Source organism: Indicator indicator, chromosome 24 (genome assembly GCF_027791375.1).
Source record: "Indicator indicator isolate 239-I01 chromosome 24, UM_Iind_1.1, whole genome shotgun sequence".
Lineage (NCBI taxonomy): Eukaryota > Metazoa > Chordata > Aves > Piciformes > Indicatoridae > Indicator > Indicator indicator.
Window position 1 is genome coordinate 7,075,434 of NC_072033.1, and position 11,057 is coordinate 7,086,490.

At 49.9% G+C, this 11,057-nt stretch overlaps 1 protein-coding gene across 1 annotated transcript; it reads left to right on the forward strand.

Annotated features, from left to right (window-relative positions):
- The first annotated feature begins 7,134 nt into the window (after positions 1-7,134).
- Positions 7,135-8,124, forward strand: CEBPB (CCAAT enhancer binding protein beta). The gene has a single exon (XM_054392020.1). It carries the CDS (start codon positions 7,135-7,137, stop codon positions 8,122-8,124), a length of 990 nt encoding a protein of 329 aa, XP_054247995.1.
- Positions 8,125-11,057: the final 2,933 nt, after the last annotated feature.

The following is an 11,057-nucleotide window of genomic DNA, read 5'->3' on the forward strand; positions in this document are numbered from 1 at the left end:
CATCTTTCTGTAATAATGTCCATGCAGCTGCCTAAAGACAGGCCTTGCAAACAGGAATGGGTGCTTTGAAGTCCTCTCTAATCTCACCTTCATGTGACAAAGCAGAGCTCAGGACACATCTAAAGAATGTTCTGGGTTTTATCATTATCTGGGGAGGAAGGAAGAAGCAGTGAGTTAGTTCATCAGCTCTGGTGAAACTTCAAGAGCTGGTACAGCCATAGTGCCACCATGTTCCAAGAAAGGGGAGTCACGGGGGTTTCACACTGTGTGAGGACAATGCCTTTTAGAGACACCACCACTGCAAAAGTGATGTATCAGGCATCCTACTGGTGAGCTGGTACAGGTATGAGCACAGCTAGGACAAGGCTCCTGAGACACTCAGGTCTGTATTAAGAGAGTAATTCTGCAGGAAATCTTGATGCTGTTTGGAGAAGATAAGGACCACATCAGAATCACATCAGGTCGCAACACTCTAAGGAGGCCTTTTAAAGAGCTGAATCCCTGGCAGCAGACAACCAAGCAGCTGCTGTGCTGTTTGCGTTGGGCACCTGGTCCCCGGTGAAATGTTCCCGCTTGTCTTCAGGCACCTCGGGCATGAGCCACCTGCCTGGCCCTGGCACCGGGAGGCCGAGAGGACTGGTGTATGTCACGGGAAGCGGACAGGCTGCTCCGTCTCGCTCTGAGCAGTCCGTGCCCCACAGGACAAGGCCCCAGAGGCGTGAGGTCGGCTCACGGCTCCTCCGAGAAAACAAGTTCGAACGGGGCGGCCCGGACCGGGGGGTACCGCTCCCATCCCGTCGGTGCCTCTAGGTGGCGCCCCAAGCCAGATGACGGCGGCGCTGCGCGGGCCGGAGCGGAGGGGCTGTGCCCGGGGAGGCTGTAACCGGGAGTGTGCCTGGGGTTGTGCCTGAGGTTGTGCCCTGGGCTAGGCTCGGGGAGGCTGTGCCCGGGAAGGCTGTGCTTGGGGCTGTGCCCGGTGGGATGTGCCCAGCGACGAGCGGAGCGGCGGGGCCAAGCTGCGGAGGTGTGCGAGAATCTGGGGAACGCGACCCGTGTGAAGCCCTGTCCCTTTCAGACAGACCGACACAGAACCACCTCGGGAACGGGGCACAGGGCAGCAACATTCACGGGAAAATTTTCCATGGTTCCAGCCGCACAGCCCGTTTGCAAGTGAGTTATTAGGGACATCACCCGAGCAATGCAAGGTTTTGTATGTTCCTCATAAAACTCATCACCTGGTCTTTCACTGCTGTCAGTGGCTGCAGTCACAGCCGGGCCTCCCTACACGCCTTAAATGATGACAGTGATTTCAGTCGGCACAGTCCTGGCTACTGCTCCACTCTGCGAACCCGCAGCAGTCAGATCACCTTCTCCCTTACACCTCTGCTGCCCACCACTATGCCCGGCTCCTAGCACACAGCAGCCTTCAAGTTCGTCTCTCTCCCCTGCTCCCCTCACTTGGGCAATTCTGGCTCTTCCTGAGCCACAAGGCACTTAGGAAACAGAAACTGGCTGCAGCTCCCTCGCTGGACTCTCTCTCACACGGGAAAGCGTCAGTGGGTGGGAGAGCTGGAACAGCCACTCCTACGGCTCCTGTCCACAGCCAGAAATGCAAAGATAGGGAGATGACAGGGACCATGAAGCATATGTGGAGTACAGAACACTGTGGCTATTCCCACCTGGTACCTGGTCCATCGAAGGCCAGCTGCCACATGTCACAGACCAGTCCAGGAGCTCTTCTTAGATGCCAGTTCTAACTACTTCCCTGGCAGCCCCACTTTCTCCATGGAGCTCAACATTAGATGAGAGCAGATGAAAAATTAAAAGGTCTAGGGGACAGACCTTTAATCCTTTTAATGAAGAAAAAATTTCACTTAAGCCTACTTTCCTGTCACCCTAAGATTGCCCTTGGTTTATGTTGCTCATGGCAATGCACACCATGGAGTTCCAGCTACCTGGCCTGCAGCCTCAGGACCTCTGAATAGTTCTCCTCTTTCAGATGTTTCCTAAACGAATTACTAAGTTCTGTTACTGGGAACTTCTGATGTTTGGCATCCTTGGTGTCCTAGAGGGACAGGATGCCTGTTCCCTTGATAGACCTTTCAAAAGCTTGGATGTGTTAAAAAAAAATATCAATAGGTGATCTGTAACCAAATTCATCCAAGTAGGAGGATACAATCACCTAGGAAATGTCAGGGAACTATGAAGAATTTCTGGAAAGATAGTGGACAACAGCTGCTTTGCCATTTTGGTCTGAACACAGGGAAACAAGCTACTCAAAAAATACAAATCACTTCTTACTGTCCCTGCTCAGAATCGCAGCCCACGTCTTGTCAGCCAAATGGCTTCAACATGGACTTTCTCTGTAATGCAAGACTGGAGACTGCAGCATTTGCTTTGTCACTGTTCCCTTGTGTGTGTTTGTGTGCTCTCTGGCTATCCCTCCTTTTCATTCCTTTGCAGAGCCACAGAGCGGGTGCTCTGACCTCCTGTTTTCTCTGGAAAAATTTCAGTCTGGTAGGGGAAGGTATTTCGCTCATGCTGTCCCACCGGCTGGAGGCAGTGGTGTCAATCCCCAGGTATCATCTCTGCAACACTCGGTAGGGCAAAGAGCAACACGTAGATAAAAGCAGGGATTGAGCAACCCAGCACTGCAAAGGCCAAGCATGCTAGGTCAGAGGTGAGCAGAAAATCAGCAGTAGACCAACAAATACCCAAGCATCACCATGTCACATGGGAACAAAGGGGTGAGGGAGCGCTTAGAGAGGGGGAGGACTCTGGTGTGTAACAAAAGAACCAAAGGAGGCCAGGAGACATGGCCTGACACTGTCTGGGCAGCTCCCTGCTATTGGAGACTACAAGGCAGAGTATCGCAGCTGCGGGTTCAGAAGGGAGGAAAGCATGTGGCAATCATCTTTTATGTTAAAATAAGGCAGAGTCTTGAGTCTGGTCTAAGCTGGGGAGGACATAAGGAGAGCCAACCTCTCTCTGAGTTGAGACATCGTCCCTGACTGACATTTCACAAGTGCTGTGTTTTATGGCAGAGAACAGCAAGTAGAAAGCAATAGATTGAATTCTGGCCTCTGCCAGGTACAACCTAGGAGTTGTTGTTGGCATAAGGTGTGCAGCTGTATAAAGAGGGACCTAGGGCTAGGAAGAAGAAAAAAACAGAGCATACAGTGTGCTCAGAAATAAATTTCAATTTTATTTCTCTGTTTCGCAGCCTTTATTGCAACACCACTCCACTTAAATCAGTCTTGCAGGCAAGGTCTCCTCCTACCCCCTAGAGAACTTCCCGCACCACCTCTCTACTCTCTCCCAGCCTACCTACTTGCATGGATACTGATCTGTTCTGGAACCCCTCACATTCACCTCTTTAGCTTATGTCCAACATACTGCCTACAGCATCTCTTTCACTGATGCAATTATCAACTTCTGGCATTAATCTCCTTTCCTCCTGCCCTTCCTTGTTGTTCTGGACTGCAAGTCTATGGGTGAGCAGCTGTACTCAAACAGGGTGTAGTGTGATTCAGCTCTGATCTTACTGATCTGCTAAGAGCTAAGGGAAATAATACATGAGACAAGTCTGCAGCAAGAAGCACCAGAAATTACAGAACAGCGTTTTCTAGAGTCTGACCCTCAGTCCATGAATTTTCTTATAAACACCTCAGGGTTGGAGCCATCACCATTAAACTAAGAGCATCTCCCCGAAGATGGCGTTCTTCCAGGGACAGCTGCTGTAGACCTGGAGCATTTGAACTGGAGAGCTCACAAGAAATTCTGGAAAAGACAATTTCCAGGAAGCAAATGGCTCTAACAATGCTTTATTGTAGGTCTGAGGTTGGAGATGGAAAGTTGTGGCTTCTACTGTACAAAAGGAAAACTGGAGAGCAGAATTTAATTCCCGACAGAAATGAGGATGAGATTCTTCCACGTTTTCACTGTTCTGGTATCCTTCTGTTACCCTCCCAGTATCTATATTGCTTCACATACAAATGTAGAGAACTCTGGATGCTATTGCATCAGATTTTTTTTTTTCTGCTCAGAAATGTTGATGTTCTTTCTAAGTAATTTGTGAGTTATGCTGCCTCCTTCCTTAGCTGACTAGTTCTGAAAAAAAAAAAAAAAAGCAATGAAATCACTGGAAAGAAGATGCTTTTCACAGAAGTGCTGCTTTTCTGCCGAAAATTGCTCTGTGGGAGACATGCTGCAGAAGGGCTGCTGCCCTCAGGTTTTTCACAGTGAGACCACTGCCTGGATCTCTGCACCAGCAATGCCTGCATCTCTTTTTCTATCTAAAACATCTCTCTGAGGACATGTTTCAGGATGATTATTATCAGCCTCTGCACATCTGGCCAGGTTAAGCCATTGCACTCACAGGGACAGAGCTTCATATGCCCAGACCTCCACCCAACCCTCTGTGGTGCGACTCTCGCTCTGCACCTGTTCCCATTAAAACAAAACAAAACAAAATAAAACAAAACAAAAACCCCCAAACATTTATGGCCATGCATTTGTTATGACAAGTGCAGGAGCAATTTAAAACAAACCAGAGTTAGCTCAAAACCTGCTTGCTGAATGCTAGGGTTTTGGATAAGTGGTTAGTCCCGCCAACAAGTTTCCCATGAGAAGCTGAGAATGGACGTTGGCTCTGTGAGAGTGGATGTTGGGGTTTGAGGTGAGCTGGAGGAAGTTTAAAGAGATCCAGGTAAATCAGTGAGGTGAAGGGAGAGAAGGGAAGGAGGGGACAAGCTGGGCATCCAACCTCAATTACCACCCTGGCTGACGTGTGATCTCGGTGACTACAAGATGACTCAGCACTGACCTGGAAAGGAGGTGTGGGCCACACCATCTTTGATACAATCTGTTTCACATGACAGTTGCAGAGATGTTTTATTTTGCTAAGGAAGATCAGCCTGGGCAGGAGCAAAACTTTCTGCTGCACAGCAGTGGGGAATAGGGCAGATATTTGAAGAGGGCAGGTGTAGTCTCCAGTAATACCCTGAAAAACTGCCCAGCAAATTTGCCAAGAGACTTCAGCCCTCAGATTTAGCCAACAGCTGTGGCAAGCTGGAAATCTGTCAGGGTAATGCCAAGAAAGACCAACCATGGTTTTCAGCAGGTCATCAGGGCAGGAGACTTTCTGTTTGCAGGTCCCTGAGACAGTTTGGAGGTAGGAAGCACATGAGACTGATTTAAGAGTTCGTTTGCAAGGGCCAGTTAGGGCAGCCACTGGATGTAACTGCCAGATCAGAATGCAGGATAAAGACAGAGCATGAGGGAGTAAACAGCCAGAAGAACAAGCCCTGGCTCACTGCAACTTGCCAGCATTTGCACCCAATGCCAATGTTTGTATTTATGAAGGTATGGGCTCCAACTACAACCTCCAGCCCCAGCTCTCTGGCCAGGCCCAGCTCCAATTTAATCTCTGGTGCATTCACCAAAGATTAACTTGGTAGATAAAGATGGAACTAGAAGTATTTGCAGCCTGAAAACCTGTTAGGGTACTTTTGTTATGGCAAGAAAAAGTCCTTTTGAAAAGTAAAGAGAAAAAGCAAATTAAAAAAAATATATATATAATCAAGAAAAAGTCCAATGATCCACTGGACTGACTCTTGAATTCTTCCTCTTTTCAAAGTTTTGAGGTTTGAACATGATGAACAGTTGACTGTTTGAATCGTATAATGCAATACCTGTTCCTCTGGCTTAACGTTACAATATTTCCCACACCGCAGGATTGCTTCACATTATTCTAAGAGGCAGTGTCATTTTCCCTGCAGTGCTAGGTCTTCTTTACTGAGGCGAAGGACACTCCTACTTCCTTTAATTATATGTTTTGTTTTAAATTAATGTCCTTTATTCTGGGGATGAATCACCAGCTTGTAGACAGGTAAATGTGGGAGTAAGAGAGTGAAAATATAAGTTTGATTCCCTAGGTGGGTGTCTTTAATTAAAACGGACATCAAGATTCAGTCTTCCTTCCCAAACTTACACCGCAATTCTAAAAACATTTGGATTCCACGTTTCTATCCACATCTCTCACTTTCCTTCTGAGTGGTGTCATGCACTGTCTGCTCTGGTTTCAGCGCTCAGGTTCCCTATCGCTGTGTACCCTGACAGTTGCACCACAGCATGTAAAGTCAACACATCAAGACAAACTCTGAGGCCACCATCCCTTCACGCAGAGATGGGGAGGGGAGCTCTGGGTTTGCTCCCTCTGGCCACGGAAAGGAAGCCTGGAGCACGCCGTGTCCTGCTCCAGCTCCTCTCTGGTCGGCTCTGGGCAGGTCCGTGGGGTCAGTTCACCCCGCCGGTGGGATTCACTTGTGCACGGGCCGGAGAATAACGGGATCTGGCTTCTGTTTGCAGCTTTGTACTGCCTTGCCAAAAGCACTCGGAAAAATCTCTCCTGCCCAAATTACCCTCCGGGTAAAAAGGGGCTCAGGCGGGTTCTGCACCCACCTCTGCAGGGCACTGCCAGAGCCCAGCACCGCGCCCCGCTCTCCGGTGCGAAGGACGGAGTGGAGGCAGCACCGCTGTCCCGACACACGCGTGTCTGCGCTCTGGGGCCGAACGGCGCCCGCTGGCGTCTCCCCGCCCACGGCCACCCTGGTGCTCCCCACACCGGCGGGGTCCCGCAGCCCGCTCCCCTCCTTTCGCCCGTTCCTCCCCAGCAGAGCCCCGTTTTTATTGCGGGCGGTCCGGAGGGCCACCGCACCGGCACACCCGCCGCGGGTGCCTCCTCCGGGGCCGGGGCCGGCGCTTACCGAGCGTGCGGCGTGGCAGGCGGCCAGGCGGTGACGCGCCTGTTGCTATGGGATCCACCGCCCCTATAAATAACTGAGGAAAGGAACTTTCCTAAGTCAGAGACTTTAGGACACGGGACCCAGAACCAGATGGTCCGGAGGAGACGCGCCAGCCCCCGCCGCAGCACCCGGAGCGGTGAAGCCCCGCCGCGCCGCCGGACCTGATCCAGCCCCGCTGGGCAGCGCAGCCGGGGCCGTGTCCAGCGCCACAGACTGAGGCAGGGTCTGGGCACCCCCCACCCCCCCACCCCGACGGCGGCAGCTCGATCCTCTGCCGGGGGGGCGCCCCCTGCATCGTTTTCTCCTCCCCGCATCCCCCTTTGCTTTCATGCAACGCCTGGTGGCCTGGGACGCAGCATGCCTCCCCATCCAGCCGCCCGCCTTTAAATCCATGGAAGTGGCTAATTTCTATTACGAGGCGGACTGTCTGGCTGCTCTCAACAAGCTGCACCCGCGGGCGGCCGGGGGCCGCTCCATGACCGAGCTCACCGTAGGGGACCACGAGCGAGCCATCGACTTCAGCCCCTACCTGGACCCCTTAGCAGCATCCCAGCCGCCGGCGCAGCCGCCTCCTCCGGCAGCAGCAGCAGGGGGCAACTTTGAGCCTCCCTGCAGCAGCGGCGGCGGCCAAGATTTCCTTTCCGATCTCTTCGCCGAGGACTATAAAGGCAGCGGCAGCAGCAAGAAGCCCGACTACACCTACATCAGCCTCGCCCGGCACAGCCACCCCTGCGCCAGCCAGAGCCATAAGCCGGGGGGCCTGCCGGGCTGCTTCCCGCCTCAGATCGTGGAAACCAAAGTGGAGCCGGTCTTCGAGACCCTGGACTCTTGCAAAGGGCCCCGTAAGGAAGAAGGAGGCGCTGGGCCGGGACCGGGGGGCATGTCCTCGCCCTACGGCAGCACCGTGCGGTCCTACCTGGGTTACCAGTCGGTGCCGAGCGGTAGCAGTGGGAACCTGTCCACTTCGTCCTCCTCCAGTCCCCCCGGCACCCCTAACCCCTCCGAATCCTCCAAGTCAGCGGCCGGCGGCGGGGGCTACTCCGCCCCCGCGGCGGGCAAGAACAAGCCCAAGAAGTGCGTGGACAAGCACAGCGACGAGTACAAGCTCCGCCGGGAGAGGAACAACATCGCGGTGCGCAAGAGCCGCGACAAAGCCAAAATGCGAAACCTGGAGACTCAGCACAAAGTCTTGGAACTGACGGCCGAGAACGAGCGGCTGCAGAAGAAGGTGGAGCAGCTCTCCCGAGAGCTCAGCACCCTCAGGAACTTGTTCAAACAGCTGCCCGAGCCCCTGCTAACCTCTTCGCCTCGCTGCTGACCCCCGGCCGGGCCGCGGGGCGAGCGGAGCCGCCGGCTCGTTGCCCTGCTCAACGCTCCCGGGCCGGGGTGAGGGGGAGCCCAGGGGCGGGTGGGTTGGTTGGTTTGCTTTTAAATTTTTTTGTCGTTGGGTTTTTTTTGTTTGTTTATTTGTTTGGTTTGGTTTTTTTGGTCTTTATTTACATGTTGGCGGAGGGTCCCGCCGCCGCGCGGGAACCGCACCGGGGGCTGTCGGTGGGGGCCCATAAGCCCTGGCCCTCGTCACGGGCGGGCTCTGCGGGCTGCTGGGCGCTGGGGTTATTTAAAAGAGCGAGAGGAGAGCAAGGGCAAAGTGATGCAATCCTTTAAGCATGGCTGGGAATGCTGTGTACATGATGCAATCTCGTGTAACTGTCAGTCATGAATTGAGTAATCTGTTAAAGATGTTCCTACAGTTTTTTTTTATTATAAAGAATAATCTATTTCTATAAGAAAATACATATGTATATTTTGGGATCTATGCATTCTTGCTACATTTGAAGCATTAATGAACAATTTTAATAAACTTTATGACTAGGTTAAAAAAAACTAGCTTGTTTTGTTTTGAAGGCACATTGGAAGTTAGATCAAATGCAGGGCTGAAATTCTTGCTGAATGTCATTCAGTTCTCTGATCAGGGATCAGGATTTTTGTTAGTCTTTTGGCTTGCTCTGTGTCTCGGAGAAAGGAAAAAAAAAACATAAGCAAAAACCCCAAGAGAAACCCAGCAAAGAGCAGAGCTGGAACCTTTAGCCAGCTCTTGTTGCCTCATTTTATTTCCTCTAATCACTTGCTTTAGCTGCTGCTTGGGTGTTGTTTGGGGAGGCGGTGTTTGTGTTGGGGTTTATTTTTGCACTTCTTGCTGTTCTGAACGTGTAGAGTGAGATGTGCTGTCCAAACCATGACCAATCTCTGGCAAAGTAATGCCAAGTCTGAAGTGGAAGGGAGGAAGAAAAAGTAAGGGAAGAAACTTGAAATGATCTTTTGTTTGTGTTTTCTTTACAGAGTTTCTATTCTCTAAGTTATGATTCAGCATTTTTTATGTTTGCAGTTTACAGGAATAAACATGAGAAAGTAGCATTTCTGTTGGATGTCGGTAATTTCGGTCATTGCTCAGGAAGCTCTCATGAAACCGGCCAGGTGAGAGGCACACAAGCAAGTCCCTTCCCTTCTCTCTTGAGACATTCTTCTAAAATTTGTAGATAGAGTTTCTCTGATGAAAGGTGGTTGTTTCTGTGCGTGTGTGTGTTTGCTGGGGGCAAGCAACAGAGAAGTAGTGGGGGGCTGGCGGAGGAGGAGAGGAGGTTTGGATCTAGCTATAACTTTATTTCACAGATAACTAGGGCTCTGCCTGCTGATGGACCACGCCAGCCTTGCCAGGGCTCCCAGGCTGTGTTATTTGACCAGCTGTATGCTGTTGGGTTGAGGTCTGTAAGAAGTTAACAGGCTCAAGCTGGTTATGTGGAAGGAGTTGGGCAAATGATCAGGTCTTACTCAGCATTTTCCATTTTCCTGTTAAGCCAAATTTAAGTATTAAGTTTTTAGATTCAGATTCCCAGTTCCCCAGGAAAGAAACTCCTTGATCATCTGTGCTCAGTTTGACAGCTCAAGGAAGAAGGGGTTTTCAGTATAGACAGGGGACTTGAATTTATTACTGTACATTCCGATACAAACAGGATTAAGAAGGGAAAATCTTCAGTTTGATGCTTATTTCTAGTGTTTCTTTAAGCAAAACATGTTTTCTCCTGAAAGAGCTCTTGTGCTTTTTTTTTTTTCTTTTGACACTTAAGATCACAGCCTCCTGCGGGTGAGTGTCCCAGAGCTCTTCCTGAAATGTGTTACACATTCCCTGCTCCCGCAGTCCTCTGGAGCTCCTGCTGAGAGCTGTAGGAAGCAGTGGAGTATTAGTCCTGATGCAGGTTTGGGTTTTGATTTGTACAGTGCAGTTAAGTTGTTTTTACAAGACCCTAAGAATAGATTTTCTTGGGTGAGCTAGCTCCTGCACCAGCATGACTCAAGTTCTTGCAGGCAAGATAGACGTTAGATCTTGTCTTGACTGTCCCTCGTGATGATGATTACTCCAGCCTCCTGTGGCTGTTTATTCTACTATTCTTCTAGTTACGAAACTTATCCACATCGTTAGATCCTATTTTCTTGTTGTGCTGTAGGCCATGTAATGTTACCCAAACTTGGAAGCAGTGCTCCCAGTTAGAACTGAGTGCTGCTAAGGGTGGAATTGCTGGAGGACTGAAGAAGCCTTCAGATGCATTTCTTTCTTTCTTTTTCTTTATAAATGACAAAGCTTCCAACAAAAGTTCAGTTCGTGGGGGCAGGGCAGATTGCAAGATAAGATGTACTAGAGGTATTTATATTTGTTTAAATAATAGTTCACTTTTGGAGATAGAGCTCTGTCAGGCATGGTGGGCTAATCCCCGTCCTTAAACTTTGCCTGCTGCAGCTTTGGAGAGCCAGGGCAATTTAAAGAACTTTTAAATTATTGCTGTACTACATTTTATCTCCTAATTAGGATTACAGATTTCTTCTCATGAGAAAACTTATGCAGCAATGTAATTTTGTTCAAAATATGCAGTTGCATACAGGAAAACAGGACATAAATGCACCCATTTTTCACTCGCCTCAGAAGGGATTTGTGAAAGAGTAAAAAAGAGAATTTCTGAATCCTATATTCCTAACCTTGTATTACTCACATAACTTATATTTTAGGAGCTTTGTAGTGCTAGTGAGTGCATGGAGGTCTTGAAATACCCTGCTTTATAAATCACATGGAAAGGCCCCTGTAATTAAAACGTCTCCTAGAAAAAATAGTTTGGAAATGAATCTGAGAAAACTCCAAGCATCAAAACAGAAAAAAGATTCCAAATACCTTTTCTTATCACAGGGGGGAGATTGGAAAAT

Bases quoted from the DNA above. Each gene is read 5' to 3' on its own strand.
- CEBPB (XM_054392020.1), top strand. From the start codon at position 7,135: ATGCAACGCCTGGTGGCCTGGGACGCAGCATGCCTCCCCATCCAGCCG.